Genomic DNA, 20761 nt, shown 5'->3' on the forward strand with positions numbered 1-20761 from the left:
AAGAGAAAGAAAGAGCTATCTTTAGGGAGAAACCATTTGAGTTAGAAATATATGTGACAACAGAGTTGTAATATCTTAGGTGGGAAACATGTTGATTTAAAAATATGAATAGAAATCGTGGCATAAACTTCAAACATTTCAGGTATCATAATCATTAATTCTTATGTATTCTATTTCTTATGTTTCCTTATTATCTCAAACTTAGTTGGATTATTCACTGTGGAATACATTCTTAATCAAATGCATATACGATCTGTATAATTGTTAGCTATTTTATTATCACTGGCTGGAACTCTATGTTCTTGATCAGGTACTATTTTTATAAAAATGTTTAAGATAATTTATTAGTCAGTTTAGCAAAATGGAAAGGTAGTGCCCCCTTACCAAACCCAAACCCACTCAACAGGTTAGAAGACAGCATGATTTTGTGATGAGCAGCATTGGTGAGATTTCTTGCTACATATCATGGTGGGAGGAATGTTCATAGAAGAATATAGTCTGATGGGAAGCAAGGTGACTTTGTAAAAAATACCTATATTTTTAAAATACCATCTCTGGGAGAAAAGACTACAGTTGCTGAAATGCCTATATTTTATTGCTGTTTTCATATCAACACCAATGGGTAAACATACATAATTTTAATTATCTAAAAAGATATGACTTACTTAGACACTGTGATTATTTCTGTGATTACAACATGGCAACTCAATATATAAAAACACATCTTTTTTTTCCAATTATACCTGTTCCTGAACATTTCCTTCATGCTAATTTCAGTTTATGAAATAAGCAGCTGAAATCATTGGATTTGTGTTTCCTTTCATCTCATATTTGTTTAAGCAGACACCTGAGAATTTCTGCCTATACAGAGAAATATAACAAGATGATTCAAAGATACAGCTTACAACAAAGATGTATTGTTTTCATTTTTTTGCTGTTATTTATATAAAGTTCAAATTTCCCATTTCTTTCCCCAGAATTAAAACTGTTTTATCCTCTTCAGCTAGATGTTATTGGTGGGGGAAAAAAAAAAATGAACCCTGCAACTTGAAAGATTTACCTGGAAAGTGACTTTGATTAGACTTTATCATAAGTAGAGCTGAAAAAGCAACATATTTACAATGAACTAATTTTTCCTATTAGTTCTTGGAATTCAAGTAAACTCATTATTGCCATTTAGATAACTTACATCAATGCCTCAGTGAATCACATTATTGATCAATCAGTTATAGAACTTACTATCTTCATCATATTAGGTGTTATATATAACATGAACTTTGCTCTTGCTGAATATGTAATCTAGTTGAGGAGACATGTCTTAACATATAATTGAACATACAAGAGAGTTAATACTATTATCAATAATGGTCAAAATATGTCACATAATCTATATGTTATTAATTTTCATGGGAAGGTTAAAGATTAGACCAGAGAGGCAAAGGTTTAAGAAAGGGGTGAATTTATATTGGGTTGGCCAAAAAGTTCATTCCGGTTTTCTGTAACATATTATGGAAAAACCCAAACAAATTTTTTGGCCAACCCAATATATGTGTTTAACTGAATAAATAAAGTTAAGATGTTCCTGAGGAGTGAAAAATATATTTCAAAAAAATAAGAAGAGATGAAAGGCAAAGAGAGCATGGGCAGATATGACTAAAAAGTTAGACCCAACTTCTCCCACTTTTATTTGAAGCTTCAAATCAGTGAACCTGACAAGGACTTTAAAACCTTTCACAGATACATACTAGGAGGCCAAATTATTCTGTTAGGTGAGTATAATTATGAAAAAAGCAAGCAATTAAAAATCACAGTGATGTCTAGTAAAAATTTTAACTTCACCTAAAGAAAGAGCTAGGAGAAATGCTTACCTAATAAACGAGGGAGTATCAATCTTTGTGACCCATTTCACACATTCCCTCTTATTCTCTTTTTAAAAGTGTCTACTCCTTTTTACTTCATGATTAATTGTCAGGGTAACTGAGTAGCTCTTTCTGAGCAATATAAATGTCATTCACTTCTCTTGAAACATGTTTGGTACCTCTTCTTAGAAGCCGAAAATCTCAGACTTCAGTAATCTCACAGCCAGAGAATGACAAATTATCTTTCAAGACAGCAACAGTGTCATACTTGTGGAGAATAGATTTTTAAAATTAAGTTACGCATGGAAATTGGTATTTTGTTGTATAAATTGGCATATCAGTGAAAAGTTGCTAGAATATGCCACCATTATTCTATTTTCATCTACATAAAATAATCCTTTGGTAAAACAAAATGTCATGAGTCATTGCAAATAGTGTTTTTTCACATGCCCCCCTTTTAAAAAAGGGATGTATCTATGCTTACAGTACTCTAAACATTCTTTTGTATATTTTGTTACTTTTATTTGTATTACCCTTCTCACATTTGAAAGAATAATGTAGTGTAGGGGCTAAGAACTGAGTACTGCACTTAGACAACCAGAATTCCAGGCTTCTCACAGCCACTTTCAAGTTGTATGACCTGTGCCTCACTCCTTTGTGCCTCGGTGTCTTCACTGTAAACTAAGGAAAAGAATAGTGTCTATGTCATGGGTTATTGTAAGGATCAGTAGAATTAATACTTGAAAAGCCTTTAGGGTATTGCCTGGTATATGGTATTTGCTACCATTCTATTATTACCTGGAAAAATTCCGACTCGTTTTTTCCTGGATTCCCTTCTAAAAACTCTTTTCTGACAGACTTGGACAAAATTAATCATTCTCACCTCTGTGTGACCATCTATTTTTACTTATACCGAGCTCTTTTCCTGCTGCATTTCTTATATGGTTATCTTTCCTGCTACACAATGAGCTTCCTGAAGGCAAGATTATGCTTTACACATCCTGTGTCCCTGCAACAAAATGATGTGCCAAGCACATACTGCACCAATGATTATCATTCCTGGCGGGATCACTGTGAGGGGTCCTCAAAATATGTACACTCTGAGATGAGGATTCAATAGGAAATTTAGATTTTTTTTTAGGAAGTTCATTGTATGGTTTTCATGTTCTGACTACTTGAGATTCTCTCTGGTAGGCACACAATAAACAGGTAAATAAAGAAATGAGTTATACTTTCTCCTTGCCTGCTATTTATAAATGTAAACATTCTTATTTCTCATTCATTCTGAGTGTCTTGTAGAAAAATTTTCATTTATTGATGGAAAAGAATAGCTAGACATCATCTGATTTGTGTAATTTTTTATATTTGGATACTATTATGTATCAATTTTCTCTGATAAACTCTAAATAATTACATATAATACCTTTGGATTTATTTAGGAATGTCTCTGGGTATGATTCAACACCTTAACAAAAGAGAATTTAATCAGGCAAAGGAAAACTTCAAATGTATAGGGTAACTGTACCCAAGCTTTGTATATGTTTCTACTCTCAAGAGTTCTTTATTTGAATGTGGTGATTTATGTTTGTCTAATATGTCCACTGGGCAAATTAGTTAAAACACATAAAATGTTCCTTGTTATCTCTAGGTTTCAAAGAGGAGAAGAGTATGTGTAGATAATATGGGAAGAAAACTTTTTTGAGGAAAAAAATATTTAAAAATGAAAATCAAATCAAATCTCTCATTGAAACTATCAAATAGTGTGTTGTAACCATGAATTTGGAGTATTGTTGAAAATAGGAATACATTTTGGTAGACATATTTTGATAGTATTAATAGTTTTAGAATTAGTAAATTTTTTATTACATTGAGATCTATATAATCTTTTTGTTTGTTTTACTGGCACAGTTTCAAATTTTTCGTTGCGGTTTTCCAAAAGTTTTGGAATGGGCACACATATATGTACACACACACACACACACACACACACACACACTTTTTTTTCTTAATTACAAGCAAGATGAACAGATAATTAGTAAAATGTCATTTTGCCATCAGATTAAATTAAATGAATCTGCACCTGTAGAGTGGCCTTGGAACTGAGAGATAAAGTGAACCCATGTGTCTTTCTGTACTCCTAGAACAAGTGTATTTTATCAAAAGACAGATGGCTGTTTAGCAATGTATCACCTGCATAAAGAACATGAGTGGAGCATTAACTCTTTTCTGAACTGTATTGAAATCCCCATGTATTTATTATTTCTCATTATTTTTTCATTAACTGAAATTTCCACTTGTCTTTATAATATAATTGGGTATTTAAATGATACACATTGTTTCCTGCTTTGTATTCAAATCTCTTTGGTTATTTTCACTAGCAGATATTTTAAACAATTCCCCACTCCAAATATATTTTTTGAAGAAAATACATACGGTAAGGTGTTCTCTCATTTGAAAATCACTTGCTGTGTCATACTTAAATACCAAACAAAATTCATAAACTCACAAAAACATAGTTTCCTAGAAGACTTCTGGGTCATTCAGGTTGATCCTATGGTTCTCTGAAATATTGTTGTAGAACTTTTTCATAAAAGAGTTTTTGAAGGATCTTTTATGACAAATTCCTAGTACACAGTGGGTTTTTGTTTGTTTATTTTTGATCTGTAGCTTTAAAAAATTGTCAGTATGTAAGGAAAGTCACAAACTGGGCGGCAAAATAATAGCTATAGCTTTGAGTTTCATTCAAATTTTTTTCAATAATGGTATTCTATCCCTCTCTTTTATAAAGCTGAAAACAAGTTTCTTGGAGCTGAAAACTCACTTGGGAGATCCATCTTCTCTTGTGCTCCCAAGGAGGATTCTTTCAAATCTTGATCTAAAAGGAAAATTTAATTGATGGTTATGAGCATGTAACCCCTGCTCTAAGCCAGAAAGGTACCTGTGTTTACCTTACGGGTTATTACTGATTAAAGACCTAGATCTTGTCCAGTAGAGTTTCAAATAATTTCTGTCCATTAGAAAAAAGTCCCAGATGTTATATTTTTAATTCTCTGCAAGTATTAATCAGTTTTGTGTCTTTCCTAGTTTTCTAGTTCCCCCCTAGTTTTCTAGTTCCCCAAAATACCTAGTTTCTCAAAATGCTGTTTCAACCAGCTTTTTCATTTACTGGTTTCCTATTTTACAAATTAAATATATTTTTGATATATATCATTCTGTATTTGAAAAAATGGTTTGAGCATATTATTAATCTTTATACGTCTCATAATGCACTTTTTAATTTATTCCACAGAACAGTTTGATGTGCTTGTGACAGGTAAGCCTGAATGAACTGTCTCCCAGCCAGTGAGGCTACTAAAAGTTGAACTGATCAATCTTTATGGTAAAATTTCATGACAGAGATTCTCCTTTGAGTATCTTTTCTAATTGGAAGGTACAATGAGAAGATAAAAGTTCATGCCAGTGATATTCTCAGTGTACTCTGAAAATTCCAAGTGATTAGTGGATAATGGGCTCTTTCACTTATCTTTCTAATGGTTAAGATTATTCATGATCTAGAGTAACATTGTAAAGAATGGATTATATTATGCTAACTCATACATAAACTTAAAACACAAGTCTTAGGCAATTCCAAAAGGTTACTATGTAATTGCATCCATATTTTAAGAGAGCCTACATTTGAATTTTGTTCCTGATAAGAAGTCAAGCAGCGGTAAAGAATTAATTTATATTTCTTCTATATATTATTATTGTTACAAATTAGTGAGCTAGTTTTTGGAAGAAGAATGAAGCAACATGTAATTTTTGTTAAATAATTGGTTTTCTGAAATCATATGGCTGCATAAGGATATATGCTCATTTTCTTCTACGCCTACACATTACTTAGATGTTCTTGGAAGAAGGGTAGATAAATTGGAAACAAAAGTAAAATCCTAAAACAAATTTTCAATCATTTGGAAAAGAGTAGGATAAAATCCTGAGTTATTTTAACTCTACTGCAGGGACTAATCAACTAGTTTCCAGTGCTTTTTTTTGAAATAGATTTTAAACACAATGTCCTTGTTTTTTCCTTTTATACCATTCCTCATGTTTGAGTTATGCATCATTGGTAGTGATTTAAACCATGGCATCTACATCTGGTCTTTATTACATGCTTTATTGCATACTTGAATGGCATTTTTCAAAGCCTGGAGGTTTTTCATATTTCCTTTAGTGAGATTTATGCAATAGAATTTGTAGAGTCAGAAAAAAGAGAATCAAGAAAAGAGAGTTGATGACTCTACTTAATGTAACCTTAGATTGCCACAGGCTAACTCAGACCTAAGGGAAAAAAATCAAGTACCCAACTTAAATCAATAGCTTTAAATTCTTTTTTTTTTTTTTTTTAATACTCTACTGAAGTTCTAATTCCACCAGTCTTCACAAGTGGCTGCTTGTGATGCCGGAATGCCTTCTAACTTCTTTTTCTCTCTTTCAAGGGCAACTTATTTAAGGAAATATGCTTATCACAGTTATAGAATGCTTAGAAAACTATTTACTGAATGAAAGGGCAATATAAAAAATCTAAGTAGTCTTTGCACTGTAAGACTCCTTTCAGCAATGGGCAGATGCCCTCCAGTATCTGGGGCAATGAATAAACTAGGATTGTTTCCACTAAGAGTTACATATTTCACAGGCATCAGGGTATAATGTAAAGCACCAGACAGGCATAGATTTTTAATCCCATCTCTGTATGGCTATGGGAATGTTATTTGGCCTACTAGGTTTTAGTTTCCTCTTATATAAAAAGGAATGTGACCTTGGAAGGTTGCTGGTAGATTAGAAATAATGGATACAGAGCACCTGGAACATAGAGTCATTCTATAATAGCTGTTAGTAAAAATTATCCCACCCCAAGTAGAAAGAACTGTCATTTTTTTTTGGTTGCTATTAGATACCCTAATTGATTCATGTTCTTTTGGTCTCACAAGGTAACCTTGTTCTTTCAGCCTTACTTACTTTTCTGTGAGGAGTTTATATCATGTCCTCCCAGGAAATGGGACAAGAGCTGTTTTTCTGTCAAAGCTTTATGCTAAGCTCAGTTGTCTCCTCCACTGACCTTCCCCATTTTTTCTGAACTGTAGTTTTGTATTTCAAATCTGTGACTAATCAAGGTGGAAGGGACTGGAAATACAATGCTGAGTTAGATATGATCCCTGCATCTGGGATCTCCTGTCTTCCATGTTACTAATTCTCATGTTTGTTTTAGAATGCTTCCAGCAGAAAGCCCAGGGACCTAAATGTCAAGAGTATCCTTAGTAGACTGATTTACATAAGCTGTTCATGGTCTCAATTTCATTGCTTCTCGGACTATTAAAATAAAATTTTAAAATAAAATCTCTCTACAATACAATTGATTGTTGAAAACCAGAAAAAAATATACAGTGCCCTCTCCCTCTTCCAATACTTCCATCCTTAAATTGCTGCTGCAAACAAATAATAAACCATTTATTATACAGATGTTTACTGGGAAGCTACTAAAGTTCTAGGGATACAACACTGACTAAAACAAACAGCAGTCCCTCATTGAACACACACATTTGAGCCTTGGCCTTGTGTGGAACATAGGTTGTATAGGCTACCATATGTAGGTGATGGGAATCATTTTTTAAAGAACTTTATTATTTTTCTTCTGCTTTTTTTGAGATATAATTGATATACAGCATTGTATAAGTTTAAAGCATACAGCATGATTTGACTTACATACATTATGAAATTATTATCACGGTGAGATTAGTGAATGTCCATCAACTCATATAGATTCAGAATTAAAGAAATATAAAAAAATGTTCTTTGTGATAAGAACACTGGATTTCCTGTCTTAACAACGTTCATATATAACATACAGCAGTGTTAATTATATTTGTCATGTTGTACAATACTTCCCTAGTACTTATGTATCTTATAATTGGAAGTTTGTAATTTTGACTGCCTTCCTCCAATTCCCCCTCCTTCCCCTGCCTCTGGTAGCCACAAATCTGATCTCTTTTGCTATGAGTTTGTTTGTTTGTTTGTTTTTGAAGTATATTAGTTCCTGGTGTACACTATAGTGATTCGATATTTCTTTACATTTCAAAATGATCACCAAAATAAGTCTAGTTAGGGTATGTCACCATACAAGGATATTGCATAGTTATTGACTATTTTCCCTACACTGTACATTTCATATCCGTGACTCATTTGTTTTGCAACTGTAAGTTTGTACCTCTTAATCTCCCTCACCTATTTGTTTTCTCCCCTCACCTGCCACCCCGCCCTCAGGCAACCACCTGTTCATTCTCTGAATCTATAACTCTATTTCTGTTTAGTTATGTTTGTTCATTTGTTTTCTTAGATTCCATATATAAGATAAATCATTCAGTATCTGTCTTTCTCTGTATGACTTATTTTACTTAGCATAATACTCTCTAGGTCCATCAATGTTGTCGCAAATGCCAAGATTTCATTCTTGTTACAGCTGAGTTATATTCCATTGTATATATGTACCACACCTTCTTTATTCATTCATCTGGTCATTCATCTATTGATGGCACTTAGGTTGTTTTTATATCTGGCTATTGTAAGTAATGCTGCTATGAACACAAGTGTGTTTCAAATTGGTGTTTTCATTTTCTTCTGATAAATACTGGGCATGGAATTGCTATGGTAAGTCTATTCTAAATTTTTTGAGGATCTTCCATACTGTTTTCCATAGTGATTGCACCAGGATACATTCCCACCAACAGCGCATAAGCGTTCCTTTTCTCCACGTCCTCGCCAACACTTGTTATTTGTTGTCTACTTGAAACTCGTGGTTTTGATTTGCATTTCCCTGATGACTAGTGATGTTGAGCATCTTTTCATGTGTTTATTGGCTATCTGTATATTTTCTTCAGAAAAATGTCTGTTCAGGTCCTCTGCCCATTTTTAAATTGGGCTATTTGTTTTTTCGGATGTTGAGTTGTATGAGTTTATTGTATATTTTGGATAGTAACCCTTTATTGGAAATATTGTTTGCAGATATATTCTCCCATTCAGTACGTGGCCTTTTCATTTCATGATAGCTTCCTTTGCTGTGAAAATATTTTGTAGTTTGTTATAGTCCCATTTGTTTATTTTTGCTTCTGTTTCCCTTGCCTGAGGAGACATATCCAAAAGGATATTACTAAGACTGATGTCAGAGAGCTTACTGCCTATATTTTATTCCAGAAGTTTTATGGTTTCAGGCTTTACATTTAATTCTTTAATCCATTATATATTTATTTTTATGCATGGTGTGAGAGAGTAGTCCAGTTTGATTCTTTTGCATGCAGCTGTCCAGTTTTTCCAACACCATTTATTAAAGAGGTTATCTTTTCCCCATTGTACATTCTTTCCTCTTTTGTTGTAGATTTAATTGTCCATATAAGTGTGGATTCAATTCCAGGCTCTCTATTCTTTCCCATTGATCTATGTCTCTGTTTTTGTACCAGTACCATACTGTTTTGATTACAGTAGCTTTATAGTATAGCTTGAAACCAGGGAGCCTGACATCTCCAGCTTTGTTCTTCTTTCTCAAGCTTGTTCTGGTTATTTGGGATTTTTTATGTTTCCATACAAATTTTACAATTATTCTAGTTCTGTGAAAAATGCTATTGGCATTTTAATAGGGATTGCATTGAATCTGTAGCTTGCCTTGGATAGTATAGTCATAGTAACAATATTAATTCCTCCAATGCATGAACACAGTATATCTTGCCATGTGTTTGTGTTGTCTTCAGTTTCTTTCATCAGTGTCTTATAGTTTTCTGAGTATAGGTCTTTAACTCCTTGATTAGATTTATTCCTAGGTATTTTATTCTTTTTAATTAGATTGTATTCTTTTCTTAACTTCTGATAGCTCATCGTTAGTGTATAGAAATGCAACAGATTTCTATATATTAACATTGTATCCTGCAACTTTACCAAGTTCATTGATGAGTTCAAATAGTTTTTGGTGGTATCTTTAAGATTTTCTATATACAGAAATGTCATTTACAAATAGTTACAGTTTTACTCCTTTCCGTCTAATGTGGATTCCTTTTATTTTATTTTTTTTTCTTGTCTAATTACTGTGACTAGAACTTCCAATACTATGTTGAATAAAAGTGGTAAAACTGGACATCCTTCTCTTGTTCCTGATATTAGAGAAAGTGCTTTTAGCATTTCAGTATTGAGAGTGATACTAGCTGTGGGCTTGTCGTATATAGTCTTTATGATGTTGAGGTATATTCCCTCTATATCCACTTCATGGAGAATTTTTATAAATAGATATTGAATATTGCCAAAACCTTTTTTTGCATCTGTTGAGATGATCATAGGATTTTTATTTTTCAATTAGTAAATGTGATTTATTTACAGATATTGAACCATCCTTGCATCCTGGGATAAACCTCAGCTGATCCTGGTGCATAATTCCTTCTATGTATTGTTGAATTCAGTTTGCTAATATTTTGTTGAGGATTTTTGCATCTATGCTTATCAGTGATATTGGCCTATAATTTTCTTTTTTGTAGTGTCTTTGTCCAGTTTTGGTATCAAGGTGATGCTGGTCTCATGGAATTAATTCAGAAGTGTTCCTTCCTCTGCAATTTTCTGGAATAGATTGAGAAGGATAGGTGTTAACAACTCTTTAAATGTTGATAGAATTCAATTGTTAAACTGTCTGGTCCTGGATTTTTGTTTGTTGGGAGTTTTTCTTTTCTTTTTTTTTTTTTTAATTACTGATTCAATTTTATTACTGGTGTTGGTCTGTTCATATTTTCTATTTCTTCCTGGTTCAGTCTTTGAGAGATTGTACATTTCTAGGAATTTGTCCATTTCTTCTAGGTTGTCCATTTTATTGATATATAATTGTTCGTAGTAATCTCATAATTCTTTGTATTTCTGTGGTGTCAATCATAACTTATTTTTCATTGGTGATTTTATTGATTTGGGCCCTCTCTCATTTTTTCTTGATGAGTCTGGCTAAAGGTTTACCAATTTTGTTTACCTTTTCAAAGAAACATCCCTTAGTTTCATTGATCTTTTCTATTGCTTTTTAGTCCCTTTTTAAAAAATTTCTGTTCTGATCTTTATGATTTCTTTCCTTCTACTCACTGGGTTTTGTTTGTTCTTCTTTTTCTAGTTCCTTAGTAAGGTTAAGTTGTTTATTTGTGATTTTCTTGTTTCCTGAGGTGGGCTTCTTTCAATAACAACATCTGTCTTAGAACTTTTTTTGCTGCATCCCATAGATTTTGGATTGTTGTTTAATTGTTTTCATTTGTCTCAAGGTATTTTTTAATTTCTTCTTTGATTTAGTCAGTGACCCTTTTCTCATACCCTCACTTTTAGTGTCTTTAGATCTAAAATGAGTCTCTTGTAGACAGCATATAAATGGTCCTTGCTTTCATATCCACTCAGGCACTCTATATCTTTTGACTGAAGCATTTAGTCCAATTACATTTAAAGTAATTATTGATAGGTATAAACTTATTGCCATTTTATTGTTTGGGGTTGATTTTTTAGTTCTTTTTTGTTCCTTTTTTCTTTTTTTATCTTTTTTCCTTGTGATTTGATGAATATCTTTAGTATTATGTTTGGATTCCTTTGTCTTTTTTGTGTATTATCTATTATACATTTTTTGTTTGTGGTTACCATGAGGTTTATATTTAGCAATTTATGTGTGTGTGTGTGTGTGTGTGTGTGCGTGTGTGTGTGTGTGTGTGTGTATGTATATGATTATTTTACTTTCAAACACATTTTAAGAACTGTGTATTTTTACTCACCTCCCCCTCACAGTTACTGTTTTTGACATCATATTTTATATGTCTTTCTTTTGTGTATCCCTTAGCTACTTATTGAGGTTATAGATTTTACTACTTTTGTCTTTAATCTTCCTACTAGCTTCGTACATGGTTGATTTACTACTTTTACTGTATATTTGCCTTTACCAATAAACTTTTTCCTTTTCATGTATCTAGTGGTGGCCTTTTCTTTTTTGCTTAAATAAGTCCCTTTAACATTTCTTGTAAAGCAGGTTTGGTGAAGTCTTTTAGCTTTTTTTGTTTCTAAAACTTTTAATCTCTCCATCAAATTTGAATGAAATTCTTGCTGGATAGAATATTCTTCATTGTAGGGTTTTCCCTTTCATCACTTTAAAAATATGATTCCACTCCTTCTGGCCTGCAGAGTTTATGTAGAAAATTCAGCTTATAGACTTATGGGAGTTCCCTTGTAGGTAACTTTTTTGCTTTTCCCTTTCTGCTGTTAATATTCTCTCTTTATTTATTTTTTTTAATTAATTAATTTATTTTTGGCTGCATTGGGTCTTCATTGTGGTGCATGGGCTTCTCATTGCGGTGGCTTCTCTTGTTGTGAAACACGAGCTCTAGGCATGCAGGCTTCAGTTGTGGCACATGGGCTCAGTAATTGTGGCACATGGGCTTGGTTGCTCCTTGGCATGTGGGATCTTCCTGGACCTGGGTTCGAACCCATGTCCCCTACATTGGCAGGCGGATTCTTAACCACTGATTTGATGAATATTAAATTCATCAAAGGGGAATTTGAGAGAGGGGAAGTCCCTCTCTCTTTATTTTTAAATTTTGCCATTTTAATTACAGTGTGTCTTGATGTGGTCCTCTTTGGGTTGATCTTGTTTGTATCTCTGTGCTTATTGGACTTGGATATTTGTTTCCTTTCCCAGGTTAAGGAAGTTTTCATATATTATATCTTTAAATATGTTCTCTGCGCCTTTCTCTCTCTCTTCTCCTTCTAGGACCCCTATAATATGAATGTTAATATACTGGATCTTTCCTCAGAGGTCTTTTAAACTGTCCTTATTTTTATTCTTTTTGCTTTTTTCTGTTCAGCTTCAGTGATTTCCACTGTTCTGGCTTCCAGATCTCTGATCCATTTCTCTACATCATCTAATCTACATAAACTTATCATATTCTTCATATATATTTGGTTCTTCTTTATATTTTTAACTCTTTGTTAAAACTTCTAATTTTTCACTCTTTTCATCCATTCTTCTCCTGAGTTCTTTGAAGCATCTTTATGATCATTACCTTCAACTCTTTATCAGGTAGACTGCTTATCTCTACTTCATGTTTTTTTAATTATAAATTTATTTATTTTTGGCTACATTGGGGCTTCATTGCTGAATGCGGGCTTTCTCTTTAGTTGCAGCGAGAGGGGGCTACTCTTCATTGTGGTGTGTGGGCTTCTCATTGCAGTGGCTTCTCTTGTTGTGGAGCACAGGCTCTAGGCACACGGGCTTCAGTAGTTGTGGCTCATGGGCTCAGTAGTTGTCGCTTGTGGGCTCTAGAGTGCAGGCTCAGTAGTTGTGATGCACAGGCTTTATTGCTCTGCAGCATATGGGATCTTTCTGGGCCGGGGCTCGAACCTGTGTCCCCTGCATTGGCAGGCAGATTCTTAACCACTGTGCTACCAGGGAAGTCCCTCTACTTCATTCTTCATCTTGGGTTCTATCGTATTCCTTCATTTGGAATGTATTCTTCTGTCGCCTCAATTTGCCTAATTTGCTGCTTTTATTTCTATGTTTGGTGAGCTGGTTAAGTTTCTCAACCTTGGAGAGGTGACCTTTTGTAGGAGATGTCCTACGTGTCCCAGCAGGGCACTCCTCTCTGACACCAGATCTATATGTTCTAGGTGTGTCCCATATGTGCGCTGCATGGGTCCTTCTGCTGTAGCAAGCTGACTACTATGGGTGGTCTGATAGGCATGGCTGACCCCCAGTCTGGTTGATTGCCAGGCTCTGACTCGTGTGGAGACTGCCAGTCACAGATGGGTTGGGTCAGGTCATGAAGAAGTTGGCTGCAGATCCTTGGGGGTTCCCAGGGCTAGTGCTGGCCTGCTGGTGGGTGTAGCCAGGTTCCAGAGTGGGTAGTGCAGGGCCGGGGACCCTGGATCTATATCAGCCTGCTAGTGGGTGGGACTGGTTCCTGACATGGCTAGATGCTGAGTCTGGGGAGTCCCAAAGCTGATATCAGTCTGCTGGTGAGTGGGACTGGATCCTGGGGCAGCCGGCTGAGGTGTCCAAGGTGTCTCAAAACAAGTGGCAGCCTGCTGGTGGGTGGGGCTGGGGCACAGGGTGTCCCAGAGCTAGTCCCAGGCCAGTTGTGAATGGATCTAGGTCCCAGGGTTTCTGGCTGCAGGGTCCTGGGGTTTCCGAATTTGGTTTTGGCCTACTGGTGGGTTGGGCAGATCCTGGGGCTGCTGACTGAAAGGCTCAAGGTGTCCCAGAGCTGGTGTTGGTCAGCTGGTAGGTGGGACTGGGTCCCGGGGGTCCTGGGGCTGGTGCCATTCTGCTGGTGGGAGGGCTATTTCCTCACATGACCGACTGAGGGACTGTGATGGTCTCAGGGCTAGTGCCTGCCCACTGGTAGGTATAGCCAGGGTATTGCTGCTGGCTGCAGGGCCCTGGGGTTCCTGAAGTTAGTGTCATCTTGCTGGTGGGTGGGAGTGGGTCCCAACATCTGACTGTGTGGTCCCTGGGCAGTTCGAGGACTATTGCTGGTGCTCTGGTATGCAGGGCTTGGTCCTAGGGCTTTATGGTGGACAGGACCATGTCCCAAAATGTCTGTGGGCTCAGAGGGTCTTAGGGCAGTTGGCCTGCTGTTGTGTAGAGATGTGTCCCTGCCCAGTTAGCTGCTTGGCCTGAGGCATCCCAATACTGGTGCCAACAGGCTGGTGGGCAGGGCTGGGTCCCATCACTAATAAGCTAGAGGGAAGATTCCAAAATGGTGCTTGTCAGCACCAGTGTCCTTGCGGTAGAATGAGCTCCCAAAGATGGATGCTGCCAGTGTCTGTATCCCTATGGTGAGCTCCAGTTTCATCCTGCCTCTACAGGAGGCTCTCCGAGATCAGCAGGTGGGTCTCACCCAGGCTCCTTTTAAATTACTGTTTCTGCTCTGGGTCCAGAGAGTGTGAGATTTTGTGTGTACCCTTTAGCAGTAGAATCTCTATTTCCCATAGCCCTCTGCGTCTCCTGAGAGTAAGCTCCACTGGCCTTCATAACATGTTCTGAGATCTCATCTTCCTGGTGCAGGACCCTTGGGCTGGAGAGCTTGATGTAGGGCTGACACCTCTTGCTCCTTAGGGAGACTCTCTGAAATTGTCATTATCCTCCCATTTGTGGGTCACCCCCCCAGGTATATGGGTCTTGAGTATACCACATCTTCAGCACTCCTACCTGTCTCATTGTGGTTCCTTCTTTATATCTTTAGTAGTAGAAGATCGTTTCTGCTAGTCTTCTGCCTTTCTCATCAATAGTTGCTCTGTAAATAGTTGTAATTTTAGAGTGCCTGTGGGAGGAGGTGAGCTCAGGATCTTCCTACTCTGCCATCTTGGCCACTCTAGGAATCTTTTTTTTTTTTTTTTAAAGTGCATTTCTTTCTCTGTTCTGCTATTGGTTTCTTTGGAAAGCATCAATTATCTGCTAACTGGGCATCATTGCAGGTTCTATAACCATTTATCAGAAATTTAAGATCCCTTTCTTAAGGCACAGGCAAGACCCAAAGTCCTATTTAGCCAGAATAATCACCTCAGGTTAGAATTTTATCCAGGACATTTATTATTCTTTTATTTTTGAGCTAGAAAGCTGTACTGAAGCACATTGTGACAAAGGGAGAGTGTGGGTTTTTAATTTGTTCCTGGGAATAAAATATCAGTTTCTTTTCTTTTCTGCCTGAAGCTATTTGCTTGCTTCACTTAATAATTAACCCCTCAGAAGAACCAAAACGCAAACACAAAAACAAGAACTTTTCAAGGGTAAAACTATAAGTTGTTTTCTCAGACCATTAATAATTTGGTCAGCAGAAGCTGGATTAACTATAAAGTTATAGCTATAAAAGCTGTTTTACATAGTGGAAAGAGAGAGCTCAAGAATGACCTAGACATTTGTTAAAATCTTTACTTCACCACCTGGCTACTATGCAGTCTCGGGTAAGTTTCTTATGTGTAGTAAGCTGAAATTTCCACACCTGTAAGATAAAAATAATATTACCTATCATATAGATATTTGGGGGGAAAATGAATACCGTAAGTACAATACTTTGACTAGAACATGGTAAGTAGTCAGTAGGTAGTAATTGTTCTCATTGTTATTATCTTTCATAAATTCACAGGAATTAGAGAATTAATCTTTTTAAAAACTATTTAAAATGTGAGTACTATTGTAGAAATTTAGAAGAAAAGGTAGCGTTTTTACTTGAGCTGAACTATTGGATCGGGAGTAGACCGTAAAGATTTCTCTATTTACTAGAATTTTCCTCTCTCCCAACCTGACAGAGAATGTTGAGGAAATCTTTGTTGAAAATTTGTATTACAGATATCTCCACTTTTAGATAAGAATAACTTATAGATAAAATAACATTCAAATTCATAAAACCAGTACTTTACTAACCATTATTCATGTGTCAAAAATTGGTTTAGATGAGAAAAAGTTAGATATATAAAATTAAGAGAAACAGTATTCTCAAAACTTTGCTTTCTCATGGATAAATTCTTTCACTCATTTGCAAAATGCCATAAATTGTTTAAAATGCTAGATATACACATTTATATAAAATTTAATTTTTTGTCTATTACTGTGTAAGAATAAAGTAATATAGAATAAAATCTTTATTTGAAGGTAAAATAATATAGAGTTTTACCCTTAAAAAATGGGATGTCTTGAGACCTACATATCATTATTTTATACTCTACAAAGTCAGCTTGAAAGCATCTAGTCCAGACTTTGTTTTCGGAAAACAAAATGACTTTTTAAAATATAATACATGACAGATGGATGAAAACATATACACACATGCATGTTGAGTGTTCTTTCACACTGATTCCTCAGTGAAAGGAGAGTCTAATGAGAGTTCCTATGAATGGTGACCAGGAGGTGACACAGAAGAACTGTATGCTCACCTTTCTTCCTTAATTTTACTTTGTTAAGACTTGACATTGTTCGTGTAAGACAAGCTTGCTTTGTTCCCTAACATTGTACTTCTTCCACCATCATTTAGTGTTTCAACTCATTTATAAACTCATGAAGATGAGATGAAATACAATACATTTTTCCTAATGGAATCTTAATCTTTTTCTCATTCAGTAGAAAACTGAAATTTAAGTTACCATTACCTTTGGGCAACTGTGAGATATACACTAAGTCTCTGGAGTTTAAAATATCGTGTTGGGTTTCTATCTTTGAAAATATTAACAACTGTAAATACTAAAGCTGGAGGGTTAAAAATGTTTCATTAAAATTCTTGTGGAAGTAAGGTGCTGTGGTCAGAAGAATCTCTCTTCTCTTGACTCAAATCCAGCCTAAGAACTGGTGGAATCCAGGTGTGGGAAAGCTGTATGCCTAGCTGGACCAGCATGCCAACACAAGTACCAAAGAAACTGCCCCGTAACAACTTCATGAAATCGATATTGCCCCAGTTTTGCTGCTGTGGAATTTGATGCTTAAAAAGTTATGGCAAATTAAGAAGGTCACACAGCTGATAAGTGGTGAAAAAGACTCTCCTTGACTAAACTTTATTCAGCTCCTCCAAGCCCTCTTCTCAACCAGACCAAACTGTGGCCCCAGTCCTGCTAGGCCTGCATAGTCCAATTTTAGTGAGAACCCTGTTAAGCCAGTTTAGAGAGAATCCTCTATCCTCTATATCTGATCAAATTCCTCATGCCCCACATTGGCCTACTTCAGCAAAAATCCCAAGTCACTTTAGCAAGAATTCCCCTTACTCTTAATGTCTCCTCTTAGAAATTTTCCATCCACCAACAGCCACCACCAACCTGCTCCTCTACTGTGTTCCCTTTTCCTTATTTTATTCAGGGTAGAGCTCAGTCTCTCTCCTCTATTGCTATAGTCTTGACACCTATCACAATAGTCTGGAATAAAGTTTGCCTTACCGTTTTAACAAGTGTAGAATAATTTTTTCTTTAACAGAGACAAAACCAAGAATGGAATCAAGTCAGCTGAACTCAAAATCCTGGTTCTTTTCCTTAAATTGCTCAACATTTTCCTTTTCCTTAATAGCTCAACATTTGATATTTTTATTCTCTAACATTAAATTTCTGTTCTCTTAACTAGGCATATTAAAATAGTCTTTTAAAAAGCAGTAGACAGTTCTATTTTTGGATAGCAATGAACATGACACCTAAAATTTTTCAAAATCACTTTTTTATGTCACAGAAGTATTTATAATACGGTTTATTTCCTTTTTAAAAAATCTCTGCAGGCCATATGGTCTGTGGGCCAGTGCCTTCTCTGAACCATCCAATGAACTTGGTCAAACATACTTAGTTTAACAGGAAGAGAATTAGCAGATTTTCTTTTTCCATTGTAGAGTCTTTTTTTTTTTTTTTTTTGGTAATTTTATTGAAGTATAGTTGATTTAAAATGTTGTGTTAGTTTCAGGTGTACAGCAAAGTGATTCAGTTATACTTCTTATACATATATTCATTCTTTTTTAGAATCTTTTCTCATATAGGTTATCATTGAGTAGTTTTAATGACTTTTCCTGCTGTCATAATTATAAATATTAGTTAATGTTGCATTGAGTTGGTGTGTGATATATGTGATTTAAAAAATGGGTATGTAAAGTAAGTTTCCAAAGAATAGTGGTTTTCATTTAATACCTTCATTCATTCATTATGTGGTAATATTTGTTATTATTATTATTGCTGAGAGAAAAATGTAACAAAAAATCTTATTAGAAAATCCCTTTTTTGTGGTAGCTATGATGTCTCTCATCACAACTAAGTTTAAACAATTAGAGGTGATTTTCAAAATCTGTAGTCCTATATTTTGGCTGTTTTAAAAATAGAGTTTGTCACTACTTATCACGTGTATTTTTTAATTAGACAAGAAAGTGTTTATTTTTCTTCATAGTTGACACTTTCCTTCTACTTCATCAAAAGCTTTCATTTTCCTAACTTTAATGCTTTATTGATGCCTGCTGCCCTTAAAGAGATCATGTTTTCCATTGCCTATAAAAGATCATGCTTAAATTGTGTTCTTTGCTACATCACACAAACAATAGTTTTAATAGTTTTCCTTATTAACTGTACTTTGCCTACTTTAAGAAAAAAGTCAGATAAACAAACATCTTCAAGCACAAATGTTTTATTTATCCTGATTTTATTACTCAACATTTATAATCCCTTGAATAAAAACAATTACTAGTGACTTAGGCAATACTTGAAGATCATATCATTTTCACAACCACTGTATGTGATAATTATTATAATGCCCAAATTTTAATCTGAAGGGTTTAATTTACTTCTCTGAATTCCCACAAACTGTAAGTAATTATTCTTGGACTTGAAACTTGGTCTTTTAAAAATTCAAAGCATTTTACATTTGATCTTCACAAATGTACAATTGAGCAGTAAATATTTATTGTTGATGCTTAATTAAAGTTGTCTGTGTCCATTAATCTATTTCTCTATGCTTCAGAAATGTGCTTACCGTGCCTTGAAGAATATTGAAAGTAAAGCTTGGGTGTTTCAATAGAAAATCTTAACGATATCTGGGTTTTATTTAACGGGACCTATTTCATTACAGAAAAAAAATATTCTAATGTATACTTATGCAGCATCAAAAAGAGCATATCTAACATCAAAAATTTTTGGCTCAGGTTTATTCTGTTAAAGTGTGTCATTCACTTTAATTATCTTGAATACTTGCCCTCTTCTGTTTAATAATGATATATATATATATATATATATATATATATATATATATATATACACACACATACATACATACTTAGAGAATGAACTTATGGTTACCAGGGGGAAGGATAACAGGGAGGGATAGGTTGGGAGTTTGTGATTGATGTGTACACACTGCTATATTTAAAACAGGTAGCTAACAAGGACCTACTGTAAAAAAAAATGATTAATTTAAAAAAAAAAAGACTTTTCCTGACCCCTTCCTCTCCTGGAACTATCTCACTAGCCCATCTTATTGTCTAAGGAAATAAAAACATTTATATATGTGTGTGTGTGTGTGTGTGTGTGTGTGTGTATATACTGCAGCTTTATATATATATAAATATATATATATACTGCAGCTTTATATATATATATACATATATATATATATATATATGTATAAATACTGCAGCTTTAAAACCATTCTCAGAAACACTAGGTTTACATATATGTACTTGGCCTGCTAAAAATGTATTCAGCCCACCCCTATGTATCAATAGCTCCCCTTAATCCGTACCTCCTGCTGTTCCTTGTTCTAAGAAGCTAAGACAACACTAACATTTGTCTGCGACAATTATGCTTAGAATTTACAAAAGCATGCTGATGCAAGCCAAACAAGTAGTTTGTGGATTTAGAAGTGGCTTGAATTTCTTTTGGGCTTGCTACTTTATTCTTGTTAGTCCCCTGCCCGACTGCCATCAAGCTCAGTTCGATGCCATTTAAGCCTTTAGCATACAGACTGTATTTGTCATCACAGCTGATAAAGACAGAATTTATATGCTTATACCGATTTTTGCAACTTTACTACTGAATTCAATTTGAAGTCAAATATATTTTATAATTAAAATATGTAAAAGAATATGGCCTCAAAATACATAGTACTTAGTATTGTCCACTTTGAATGATACTGAGCTGTCTTCCACTGAATAAGAGTTGCTATTAGTACTACAAAACTTTATAAGGCATTTACTACAAACTGGAAAAAGATTCTATTCAGCACTGAATTTAGGGCTGAAATCTCCATTTCAGTGTGGAGGCAGTGTTACCTCTGTTTAATGATCTTATTTTAAGTATTGATAAAATCGTCCTCAGGTTTTAAAGGTTAATGTTCCTGAAAATACTCAAAGCAGATTTCATCAGAAAATATTTCTTCTTAT

The 20761-nt window shown here is 34.9% G+C and overlaps 1 protein-coding gene across 16 annotated transcripts in view; it reads left to right on the plus strand.

Annotated features, from left to right (window-relative positions):
* The window catches only part of LOC307185259 (uncharacterized protein), a 1189055-nt gene that overhangs the window by 1024897 nt on the left and 143397 nt on the right, over window positions 1-20761 (plus strand). For 15 of the 16 annotated variants that reach the window (XM_079919222.1, XM_079919221.1, XM_079919216.1 and 12 more), the window contains one exon: window positions 5149-5172. The exons of the other annotated variant lie outside the window; for it this stretch is intronic. In XM_079919222.1, coding sequence (XP_079775348.1) covers window positions 5149-5172 — 24 coding nt within the window. The remainder of the gene's footprint in view (window positions 1-5148; window positions 5173-20761) is intronic. 16 annotated transcript variants of the gene reach the window in all.

Source organism: Stenella coeruleoalba (genome assembly GCF_951394435.1).
Source record: "Stenella coeruleoalba genome assembly, chromosome: 4".
NCBI lineage: Eukaryota > Metazoa > Chordata > Mammalia > Artiodactyla > Delphinidae > Stenella > Stenella coeruleoalba.